The sequence below is a fragment of the Mustela erminea genome, chromosome 3 (assembly GCF_009829155.1).
Source record: "Mustela erminea isolate mMusErm1 chromosome 3, mMusErm1.Pri, whole genome shotgun sequence".
Classification (NCBI taxonomy): domain Eukaryota; kingdom Metazoa; phylum Chordata; class Mammalia; order Carnivora; family Mustelidae; genus Mustela; species Mustela erminea.
The window spans coordinates 17,751,977-17,764,682 of NC_045616.1; the positions used below are offsets into that span (position 1 = coordinate 17,751,977).

At 44.3% G+C, this 12,706-nt stretch overlaps 1 protein-coding gene across 2 annotated transcripts in view; it reads right to left on the reverse strand.

The window, feature by feature from the left end:
* FEM1C (fem-1 homolog C) overlaps positions 1–12,413 on the reverse strand; it is a 31,374-nt gene extending 18,961 nt beyond the window's left edge. The window contains exons 1-2 of one of the 2 annotated variants that reach the window (XM_032335395.1): positions 12,389–12,413; positions 5,869–6,599 (exon numbers count right to left, since the gene is read on the reverse strand). In XM_032335395.1, coding sequence (XP_032191286.1) covers positions 5,869–6,412 — 544 coding nt within the window. In that variant the 5' untranslated portion in view covers positions 6,413–6,599; positions 12,389–12,413. Of the gene's footprint in view, positions 1–5,868; positions 6,600–7,440; positions 7,550–12,388 lie in introns of those variants that run through there. The other variant, XM_032335394.1, reaches the window with a different exon arrangement.
* Positions 12,414–12,706: the final 293 nt, after the last annotated feature.

Genomic DNA, 12,706 nt, shown 5'->3' on the forward strand with positions numbered 1-12,706 from the left:
CGGAATGCCAAGGACTTCCTGAACTGCCTTTTACTGAAAAGTTGTTTTAAGAAACAACTGTAATCTACGAAAATCTGATAAAGATGTACTCGGTGAGGGAACGACTTGTCCCCAACGGTAACTGAAACACACTTCGAGCAGCTGAAAGGGCAGGAGGGCTCAGGAACTACTTACTTTCTCCAACTCCAGCTCACTTGTGAGGATTCACAGCTCCAAATCCAATCTCCAGGCCGAGTGGGACATGGAGGGTAATTTCCCACTGCACCCAGTCTACACACCTTCTCTTCTACCCTGGGGACACGGAGAAGTATGGCAGGGGAGACAGAAAAGACGAACGTGCACATCTTGGAGGGACAACCTGATGCCAGTAACTCATTTAAACATTATTATCAAAACAAAAAACACACAGGCCACAGAAGAGAAGGAAGTTTTAAGGCCCTCTCCCTAATTGTTCTCTGAAAGTAGCTGTGTGGAGGCTGACCAGCAGCCGAGAACACTGGAAAGTCAAGAAAAAATGGACAACTTCTGCCTCCAACACGCAGAGAGTCCTCAAGTAGAGTGAAGCCTACCAATGGGACAAAGGTCATTTTCTTTGTCCCTAATCTTAATTAGGGACAACTGTTCTTAATTTAGAGGGGAGATTTTTCTTACCTGAGATTCCTCTGCACTTACAGTGCATAAAAAAAATAGTAGTAATAATAGGATTTCTTTTCACATTTTTTTGACTGAAATACATCCATACCCTAAAATGCCTGTAATATGGGAGACAACTAATATAACATGCCTGTGGTTTGCTTTAAACGACTGCAGAAAACAAAAGGAGAGGAGAGAGAAATGTATTTTTTAAATATGTTTAAAAATTTTTAGAAACAAAGTTTTAAAAAACTTTGGCAAATGCGGGTAACTACTGAAGCAAGGTGATAAGTTCATAGTGGTTCCAGTCATATTCTTCTCTCCAGTTATGCAGAAATTAGAAAATTTCTGTAATAAAAAGGCAAATAAACTGCCTGACCTAGCTCTCTCTCAAACCCTTTTAAAGCCAGCTCCACTTATGGGCCTACATGAATTCTCCATTTCTGAAGACCAGTAATGCTCATTTTTCACGATTACGGCCTTAACTTCTTACTTCACATCTGCAGGTATGGATTTTATTTCTGGAGTGAAAGAAGAGCAAAACAGTCCTTGCCCTCAAGGAGCTTATAATCCTTCCTCTCTTAAATCCAACCTACTTCATTCAACAAACTCATATACCAAAATCCCACTATGGCCGGACACTCTAACACATGGATACAAACACCAGGTCTCTAGTCTTAAAGAGCTCACAATGTAAAAGAATTAGAATGCAGTTAGGTGGGTTTCCCTACAAAAAAGGAAAGAAAGAAGAGAGGAAGGAGGAAAGAAAATAAAGAAAGATCCCAGTTATTTCTCAGCTGAAAACTTCACTAGCTTACCCCCGCATAAAGAATCAAACTTCTTTACCTAGAAGTCAATGTCCTTCATAAGCTAGCCCTGAGTGCCCTGGGGTCCAAATATGCTGACTTTTCCACTTCCTGGCCCTCCATGCATATTTCTCAATGTGCCTTTCCTTAGACCATTTCCTAAGCCTTTAAAACTGTATCCAGTGCACTCTACAGGTCTGAACCCTGACCATCCTTTCAAGGCCCAGTTCAACATCCCCATAAAGCTCACAACCCTAAAATCCATCCCGCACAGGTTCACATTCTTCCTTCAGCAGTTAACAAACGCGACGTCCTGTACCTTCTCACAGCCTCCACAATGCTCACCACAGTGCCCTGCCTACAGAAAATGCACAGTGATTGTCTTATTACCAATACCCTAATAACCTCTGGATATTTAAAAAGATGAACCCATGCCGGAGGGTAGCCTGTTCTCTGAGGGTCAGTCTTCCCAACCCAAGCCAGAGCAGCTCTTCTGCTGGTCTCTAGTACTCAAATCACTTTCAGCTGCTCAATTCCCAACAGAATCTGGGTGCAAAAACACAACTGAAGGGCCAAAGTCTCTTACCACGGATCCTATTCTGAATCCACCAACAACATTAAAACAAAACGAAACAACAAACGGAGCGGAAGATGACGGTAACCATGATGTGGTGAAATCAATGTGGAAGCTCTGAGATGAGCTTGCTGAATCACTTCTCATTTGGGGTCTACGTTTTTTGTTGTTGTTGTTTTTTTAAGATTTTATTTATTTGACAGACAGATCACAAGTAGGCAGAGAGTCGGGCAGAGAGAGAGACGGAAGCAGGCTCCCCGCTGAGCAGAGAGCCCGATGTGGGGCTTGATCCCCGGATCCTGGGATCATGACCTGAGCCGAAGGCAAAAACTTTAACCCACTGCGCCACCCAGGTGACCCTGGGGTCTACGGTTTTAAACAGCAACCCCACTCTCCTGTTTCACAAATTAACCACTGTGCTCAACTGGAGAAGTACTGGTAAACATCTCCAAGGTTTTCTCCTCTTTGTGAACGCCAGGGGAAAAGAGTATCTCAAGTACAGAGATGGTTGGGGATAAGGTAATTCCAAAAATCAAACACAAGCAAGCACTGAAGCCACGCTCTGCATACTGTGGCGCAAGGACCTGCGGAGGAGCCTGTCTCTGTGACAAAGCTGTGAGCTGGAGAGCGAGGAAACAAGGACTGGTTTCGTGGTCTTACTCAGCTCTGTCTATCCTCAATCTAAGAGCCTGATACGCTGAGGGACTCAGGAAGTGCTCCCTTAATTAGGGAATGAATTCCACCTTTGGTTAAAACCTGTTCGAAATGCCAACAGCCTGTTAAAAAGTCATGGGGGAAAAAAAGGTTAAATAGTATATTCAAATGCCAACTGCCTGTTAAAAAGTAATGGAATGTAGAAGTCACGTGCAATTGGTATTTAAGCAGACCAAGCAAAATCTACTGGGGTTTTCCTTCTTCACAACCATTTCCAACAGCTGACATACACCATTTCCTAAGAAACGGTTCCATTTCATCCCTCATTTCATCACTCTTTTCTACTTCTTGGATAGAGCGAAATGGGGGGGGGGGGCGGGGGGAGATTCCTTTCCTGCTGCCCTATCAGATTGATCCTTCACCAGTGTTCCTGCCTCAGTTTTAACTGGTCCCTGCTTTTTTATTACACATTAACCCATAAAAAAAAAAATCTGGAGTCAGTGAGAGAGTGATTACCGAAGAATGGAAGCTTCGGGATCAGAGTGGGGGTGGGTGCATATACATCCTAATCTGCCTCCAATTTAACTAAGAGTCACTGTTGAAATTAAAAGAGACCATAACAGGTAAAAGCACTGCACATAAAATTATATACATATGTATGTATATACATACACACACATATGTATGTATCATATATCTGTATGTCCATAAAATTGAGACTATCTGAAAATAATTTTTGAAAACTGTTTTCTCATGTTATGTGTAATTTTTTCGAAAGGCACAAGTACTAGACACTGATGGGGCTGGGGGAGGGGAGGAGGTGGAAAGACTCTAGAATTAGATCGTTTGACCACAACCTCACATACAAGGCTGTATGAGGATGGTGATGAAAGGAACATTCGTCCAAAAAAAGCAAAGGTAATCAGTCAAGTTAGATACCATTCAGTTCATTAGGGGGAAAGAGGAGGAGGAAAGGGAAGTAGTACTACTGTTCAGGGAAACAGTACCACTACTCATCTCTCCAATGACCTAAGAGTTTTTAAAACAACTTCACCTAAATATGTAAGTTCGACAATCTGTATGTTATTAGGCTAATGAACGAAAAGCCCAAAACAAAGAAACAAAAAATCCAACAAGCCTCAACAAACGGCCATACCTTTTAATGCTTTCTCTACTAGTTACGATTTCAAAGCATTCCTCATAGTTAACATGGTCATGTAAATAGTAACCGTTCTCTTTAAGACTAGCATTCTTTAAAGGAATGAATGTTTAAAACAAACAAACAAAAATGTCACTCAAAGAGATGATCAGGAACAAATGAAAGAGTGTCTACGGAAACTCGTCTCCTACTGAAAAGCCAGAAGCAACAGAGAACTCCATTGGGAGAGTATGCGGCTATTGAAATTGGGAGCTAAAATTAATGCCATTAAAGACATTACTGATTAAGCTAAAAAAAAAAAAAAAAACGACTACAGAAGAGCATATAAAATAAAACTACATACATGTATCAGTTTTTCTCTAAGTGGCATTTGGTAAGATTTTTTATGTTTTCTCCAGAAAAAAAAAAAAAATTACAGAAAATCACAATGAGCCCACATCATTTCATATCAAAACTTTAAAAGAAAAAAAAAAAGATTCTACTAATTTGAGTAAATTCTTCCAATAACTATGTCCTGTCCCATAATGATGTACTTTAGCCTCTCTGAAAGGCAATCAGACACCATCACAACAACAACCGCAGTCTTTGAGTCAGCAATCCCATGTATCGGTATCTACCCTACTGCTCTTCTCACCCAAGTGTGCAAAGACACACTTGTGTTCAAGAATATTTACAGAATCACGGCTTACATTGGATATGCCCTAACTTTCCATCAACAGGGCCTAGATAAATTACGTGGATTCATACAATGAAATACTGTGCAGCCGCTAAACTGAATGAGGCAGCTCTGTGTGCTGGAGTTCAACGCCATCCAAGATAATCTAAGGTTTAAAAAAAACAAAAAAACAAAAAAAACCACAACCGAAACTGTATGTATCAACTAACAGAAGGGAAAGGGGGAAGAAAAAGACAAGTCTCTGCACAGACCATCTCCAGGACACACAAAACCCCATAAACAGGGCTTATAAATAGTGGCTGCCAGCGGGTTGGAGGTCTAGAAGTCAGATGGTAAGATTTGTCATTGGGAACGCCGTCAATCAATTTATATTGTTTGAGGTTTGTTTTTTTGTTTTGTTTTGTTTTGTTTTTTTACCATATAGGTAGGCTACTTTTTAAGTTTTAATGGATTTTTTTAAATGGGGCAGTGAATTACTTTGCTGTTGTATAAATAAATACGCTGAAGGAAAAAAAAAATTTTCCAAGTATCAAAACAGGTGATCAAAACACCTGTTTTTAAAAGTTTCAAAAAAAGCCTCTCAACTATCATTTTGCTGCTTTAGGCTTATTACAATCCCTGAAAATTACACACAACTGTAAACCTGAGCTCTTCTTTTGGACAGAGGTGTTTACACTGTTGCTAGCCAACAAATCCACTTCTGTCTAACCTAGCGCTTGTCTGGCTCTCAGGATTGTAGCAGTTTTTAAAATCTCTTTTCTCTCCTGCTATATTTAATACATGTTCTAATGTGAAAGAATTTTCTATTGGCCACACAATAAATAGAGAATAAGGGAACGGATTTTCTCCTTTTCCACTGGTATTAATCCTTTCAGGTCAGTGTGGCCTGGCCTTCCCCCACAGAGTAACAAACGAAATGCCTAGCTAAGACACATAAGACAATGACTCACTAAATATAGTAGTTTCTACTCCACCAGTGTTCTTAGGGGGAAAAAAAAAAATCAAAGCTAAGAAAATACATTACACTGAAGTATATTCTCAGGTGGATTCAGTGCAAGCCTAAGGGCTCCGATCAACTGCCACTAACATGTCCTGTAACTCTGGGGAGCCCAGGAATTGGAAGGGCCTCCAAATCAGAGACAAAAAATGCTCCTTAACATCCTGACCAAGGTCCTTGTACCACACTTGAGCAAAGAATTCTTAAACACAGGAGAAACGACCAGCAAGGTTTGCTGGAAGGGACACCTCATCAAAACAGGTCTGTCAATGCTGGCTGACTCAGCAGCCGCTGTTTATAGTTAGGGACCAGACTTCCTGAAAATAATGGCAAACACTTAGAAAGCCAAAACGAAGAAGTTGGACTCACCTTTCACACTTTTTCTATTAACATCTGCCCCCTTTTCAAGCAAATACTGAGCAATCTCTTTGTGTCCTTTGTAGCACGAAATCATCAAGCACGTATGCCCGTGTCGGTTGGACACCTCCAAGTCAGCTTTGTGTTCCACAAGGTACTTCACGATTTCCAGATGGCCATCGAAACAGGCAGCTCGAAGAGGAGTGGAATTGGTTAAAGTTGTGTTGTTGACAGACGCTCCATGGTTTAACAGGGACTGCACCACCTTCAGATGTCCCGCTGCAGAAGCGGCCCACAGCGGGGGAGCCCCCTCGATGGTTTCGCCATCAAAATTGACAGAGCCCCCCACTTCTATGGAGGCACTGCACTGTTCGAGGAGGAACTCCACCATGTCAAGGTGCCCATACCTGGCGGCCATCAGGAGTGGCGTGGCTCCGTTTGTTTTTTCCGAGATCAAGGAGGAAACCTCCTCTTTGGATTTGCTAGCCAACAACTTGGTGAGAAGCCGCAGTTTGCCATCCCGAGCTGCGTTAAACACTGCTGTCTTTAGATCCATTTATGTCCAGTGGAAAGGCTGCGCTTTCTTTATCCCTCAAAGCAAAGCTCCGGCTTAACTCTATCGACACAGGCAAGAGTGAAAGGAACCAAAGTTCAACGTCAACCGCTGCACCCCAAACGGATATAAAACCACGGAGAGTCTGTCGCCTTACTGCCTTCCGACATCTGACCACCAGAGCACCAAACTAGAAAAAGGAAAAGGAAGAGGAAAAGTAGCAGTTTCGAATTTTCCAGAGGTGAAGGCAAAAACACTGCGTTTTCTTAATTCTTACTCCCAGGTGGCAGGGGGGTTGGGGGGGGTGGCCGTACTTTAGGGACGACTCAAGCCGCCCAAACACGCTGGGAAAGAACACAAAAAGGTGCACACCGACCCCAATGTTCTGGGGGCAGGCAGTTTCTCTTCTATATGCGGTAAATTGAACACTCCAGGCAACCGGTTTTCTCGCCTCCTAAGCAGCCAAGCTTTGTTCTAGTTTTTGCTTTGCACACGCCCAGGGAGAGTACAACCGAAAGAGGCAAGAGCCGCGGGTCCACCAGTGTTTCTCTCTCTCACATCTGCAGAGGAGAGCGAACCAAGGGCGCCAGGCTCGAGGCCTCGCGGTGGCCAGACTGGGTTTCGCGAAGGAACAAAAAGGTCGGACACAACAAACCGCGGCCAGCCGGCGCCAGAGCCCTCGCCCTAAAGGTTCTCTTTCCTTACAAACTACTCGAGGCTCTCAGGAAATCCGGCCGCCTTCTAGAGAACTTCGCCCGCCCCATTTCGATCCGTCCCCGCATCCCCCGCCAGGGATCGCAGGTTCCCCAGACCCCCGGGCCCCCTCCCCCCATAACCTTCACCGCCACCTTCTCCAGACCCGGGCAGCTCCTCCCCGTCCTCCCCGAGCGACCACGACCCCCGCCCGGCCGGCCGCCGAGCCCGGGGCCTCCAGCCCGCCGCCCGCCGCCCGCCTTCCGCGGCCCGAGGGCGCCCTCCTTCCCCTTCCCGCCCGGGCCTCCCCGCGGGAAGCCTCAGGCCGCAGCCACTACCTGCCCGGGGGCTGGTCCTCTCCGCCGCCGCCGGCCGCTGGGGCTCGGGCCGCCCCCTTAAATGGAAACCGTTGTCCGCGCCGCCGCCCGGGCCGGCCTGCTCCGCCTGCAGCCGCACAGCTCCTCCATGCCCCGCGCCCCACAGGAATGAATCCGGCCGCGCCGTTCGCCCCGCCCCGCCACGCCGAGCCGCCTCCCGCCCTCCCCGTCCGCGCGGGCTACAGCAGCTGCAGCGGATGCCGCGGCGGATGGTGTAATGGGCTGCGGGCCGGGGGCCGGGCAAGCCTGAGCGAGGTTTCACATCACTGACGCGGCAGCCGCGCCATTGGGCCGGGGGAGGGCGGCGGCCGCCGCGAGCAACCGCGTAGGGGCGGGGCGGGGCGGCCAGCCCGGCGGAAGACGCTCCGGCGTGAGGCACGCCGGGGGGCGTGGCCCCACGAGGGGGCGGGGCCGTGGGGCCCCATCGCCGCGCGTGTGCCCGGGTCGGTGGAGGTGGTGCGGGAGGGTCGCGGGCTTCTCCGCTCGGGTTTCCCCGCGCCTGTTTCTCGGGAGGCTGGTTGGCGGGACCTTCGGCTCCCACGGCCAGAACTTCCAGAAGGGTGGCAGTTCCTATTCCTCTCTCACACCCATCAATGCTCTCGGACTACTCTTTCTCTCCTTTGGGTAGAAACACACCGAGCTCTCAGATCTCCGAAAAACAAAAGACCAGAAAAACACTAGAAACAGAAATAGGAGGAAAAAGATCCGTTGGGGAGGCTGCCAGACATGATTTGTTCTTTTTTTTTTTTTTTTTAAGTAAGGACTCTAAAAGGTACAAAATTTACGAAAAGTGGTAAAATTTCGGAGCAGTGTTAAGTCAGCAAGGTCGAGCTCCTGACAACAGTAAAATCACATGAGTGCAGAGTCTTATCACACAGCAGGAGGAAAACTTATCACATTTATGACGTTAAGATATGGGATGTATGAAACTAGCTTGAAGAAGAGTGTAAGCATGTTGGGAATGACAGCGTAGTGAATCGTGATGAGTAAATAGGGTTTGAAAAACTGATCAAAAAATTTAAAAAAAAGGGGGGGGGACTGATCATCAATCTCTTGAACACTTTATTTTGGGGAACTTAAACTCAAACCCAGTTCCTTGAGTACCACTAGGGGAAAGAGAATATTAGGTTAGACAGATTATCTGACCCCAGCCTCACAAAAGTAATCATTATTTTTGAAGTCAGACATTTCTCTCTCTCTCTCACACACACACACAGAGAGAAAATAACAGTTTCATTTTTGCTTACTGACTCACAGTGTTGTTGATAAATTTATGTACTTTTGTAATTGATGTAGTTGGGTTGTAGTTGTAGTTGTAGTTGACGTAGTTCAGTGCATAACTGAAATCATACATATTTTGCTTTTCCCCCTTACCATACTCTAAAGATTTCTTATGTTTTTACAGTCTTAATAATCATTTTTTATTTAGGTAGTCAGTACACAGGCTCCACATTGGTACCCCAAAATTCAGGTTACTAGCATTGAAAAGAAAATATAGAAGAACAGAATATAAAGGATCAGGGCAGCCTTCTTTAACAATCAACCAGCCCAGAGGACTAGCTGTTTTATCCTTAGTGTGCATGCCACAGTTCTATACTCCCAAGGTACAGATAAACGCCAGTCACAAACCCCAACCAAGACCTAGCCTGAGTTGATTTGTCTCTCTTACAAATTCAGTAAGGTGATGTAAGTGACCTGCAAAATGGGATGTGCTCCCCCTGGGGGATTTTCAAGGGGTAAGTGCACACTTAAGATCATTTTGAGATTGCTTGTTTTTCAGTCTTCAACTTGCATCCATATTACTTCCAGAAACTGATTTGCTGCTTTAAAGAATGCGGTCAAGTTGTCTGCCTGTTTCCTTTCCCAACTGTATCACCATAGGCATAGATTTTCCAAATTGTAAAAAAAGGAAGTGGGGGAGAGGGAGGCATAACTCTCATTCACTGAGAATCTTAAAAGGGTGCCTTATTCCAGGGTGTAAAAACTTCAGGGAAGCTGTGTCAGTTTTCTATCTGGACTTTAAAAGACTGGACTGTGTGGAGAAAGTATGTACTTCTAATGGCTGTGTAACAAATTCTTCTACAAGTCATATGATTTCCAAATAGTTGCTTTCAATAAAGGATGGCCTAGAGATCTCTAAATGAGTTGTATAAGTTAGAAGGAGTTCAAAGAATTGAAAAGTTCAAAACGCCTTACAATCCCATCTACTTATTAATGGTAAAAACATTCTTAGAATTTACAAAAATGAAAAACAGAAAACCCTGATGCTAAACTATATCTCTTTCTTGTAAGAAATAGTATTCAACAGCAAACACATGCAGTAATTGTAAAAAAAAAAAAAATACTTAGGTCTAATTTTAAAACTTTGTAATATATTTTATATTATTTTGAATACTTGATTATTACTAATAAATATGATATCTCAATCTAGAAGAAAATGTTTCAGCACTTACAGTCTTTTAGCCACAGGAAAATTACAAAAACTGAAGTTTAAATGTATATATTTTCTCACTGCAGAGAAATACAGTAGGGTGATAGAAAAAATACATTCAAACACAGAAATGCATGAAATTAGGATATAATCCTGAAGGGCAAGAATGTGAAATGGAGCTATAGTGTAAAGAGAAAAATAAACTAGGTAAAATATACTGTAGGTAAAGAAGAGGTTTTTCTTATATTTTTAAAACAGGGAGTAGTAGGCATAATGTCTATGGTGTTTAGATTGTATTGGATTCATTCAAGAGAGTGACTATTCCACTTTAAAATGTCAATGTTTACAGTATGCAGGAAACTGCATTCTTTGCAACTACTTAAACTTCCGATGAAACGTTTTAAATGTTAACCTAAAAATATGCAAGAAGGTAAATAGTATGTCCTATAGTAAACAGAAATGTTTAAGGACCGCTAATTTTACTCATCAATCCCCTATTGGAGGTCGTCTCCATTTCTAAAGATTTCAGCAATATTTGTTCTTCAAATTTTTTTTTTTTTTTTTTAGTTTTTACTTTTCTTAAAGAACATCAACTAAAATTACTTTATTTTGTCGTGGTTAAATGATCTTACATTCTTTTTTGAAACACCTGCCTCCTCTCAACCCTTTCTGAATGGAGAGGAAAAGCTTTTGGTTTGGCTGGGTTGGTTGGATAGGGATTGGTTTGGTTACTAAAGCTTTGGATTCTGGTTTAATCAGCAATTATTGTCTTCCTAAAAGCCTCAGAATGCTCTGGGGGGTATATACCAAGAAGAACGCTGGACTCAAGTTCTAAGGAGCCTCCAGATGGTGCAGGTGGGAATCAGCGGACTGGAAAAATGGGGAGGTACCCAGAAGGCTGGGGCATAAAATGAGGAGCCACTGCCAGGAGCCAAGGTGAATACTCGGTCTGCTCTGAGGGGAGTCTGCACCCACAGCTCTGATTCACCGGCCTTGTGGGAGACCCAACACTTCACAAATGCCTGGGAGGGTACTTCCCTAGGAGGCCCCCAGGACACTGGGAACCCAGAGGCAGCACGACCTCATGCCTGAAAGGGTGATTGCAACCAACTGGACTAGCAGCGGGAGGGCGCCCTTATTACGAGAACAACACACAATCTCAAGCGTATAGGTTTTCTTCTTTTCATGTATTTTGGGATAAATTTCCAGGGGCTGCATTATGGAATTTCCTTCTGGCTTCTCGTATATATTGGCATTCCGCTTTCCCAAACAGTTGGGCCAGCAGCAAAGGAGTATGCTGAATTCACCGAACCGGGTACCCACTGTAGATTACGTTTCTTCAGTTCTTGCTAGAATGTGGAAAATGATGCATCAAATTTCCCCAAAGTTGCCTGGCCACCCTTGTGATTTGGGGGGATGTCCATATAATCTCCTGTAATTAGTAGGGTATTCCTTTTACAGTTTTCCTTCTGGAGATTTTTTTTCTTAAGTTTATTTGTTTTTAAATAATCTCTACCAACCAACCCAACGTGGGGCTCGAACTCATGACCCCGAGATCAAGAGTCACACACTTCACTGAGTGTGAGGCAGGCAGGCGCCTCTCTCCTGGGGATTTTCGAGTGTTTACCTCTTGCTGGCCTCTGCTTAAACCAGAAACCTCCATGAAACAGTCCGCTTGCACGGTTTTGATGATCTTCATTAATTTGGTCTGATTTGAGTGAACAAAAGAAGATACCTTTTGTTTTTAGTGGCAAACTGGGCAGCAGTTTAATTCAGAAAAGCATGAAAGGAACCTCTTTCAATGAATAGAAAAGTAACACGAGAATAGCACAGAGATGCCCCATGCCATTGAGAAACCTATTTAATCAACACCGAACATGTGTCTGACCAGGGTGCGAAGGATTTTAACTGTTATAAATCCACTCATCATGTGCATAGTTATTGAATCGTATTGTGTGTTCTGTTGGAGGCTGAGTGAATATATGATCCCTGCTTTCAAAGAATTCATGGTCTGTGGGAGAAATGTAGCTATAAACAGATCGGAGTGAATGAGATATGTATATAAACAGCCACGAGGGCCCAAGGGATGGAGCTGCCAAGGCTCCCAGACTCCTTGGGCGAGTCTGGGAAGGAGGTGTGGTTAAACCGGATCCTGAAGCATGAGTGGGAGTAGGCCCAGCCAAAAGGCAGTGGGAGAAGGGAGGGAGCCCAATGGAGAAAGCAGGGAGCTGATGGCCCCTCCCTTCTTCCCCACTCACCCCCCAGACACAGGGTGGGACCCTAGGCAACCTTCTGAATGTGGAAAGCCCTCACTCCCCACCTCCCACAAAGTGCATCATAGTTCACCATTTCCAATTTGTGCAACTCCACCAGAATTCACATTCTCTAGGTCGGCGGCCCTCTTGAGAGGTTTTTGGAGGAGCTAGGCTGGGTGGATGCAATCTACTTAAAGCAAGAATACATCCAGGAGGTACTCACCTTTTCCAAAGGAAACTCATGAGCTCTGATGAAGCTTACGGTGTTAGAAGTAAGACAGAGCAGAATTCTTTCAGCCAGAGATTTCTGGATTCCCCCCGTGTATTTGGGTCTAGCCTCTCTTTCCTTCCTGAAACAATGCAAGAGGAGGAGGCAGCAACTTGATCACCAAATTCTGATCATCTTCTCTTGGCACAGTCTCCCTCGCTGGTATGGTGCCATCATCTTACTCATCCCATTATCACAAGCTAGAAATCTTGTGTCATTGTAAAAGTATCTGTTTCTTTCCTCTGTTAAGCCCATTTCCTGAAGTTGTCAGGG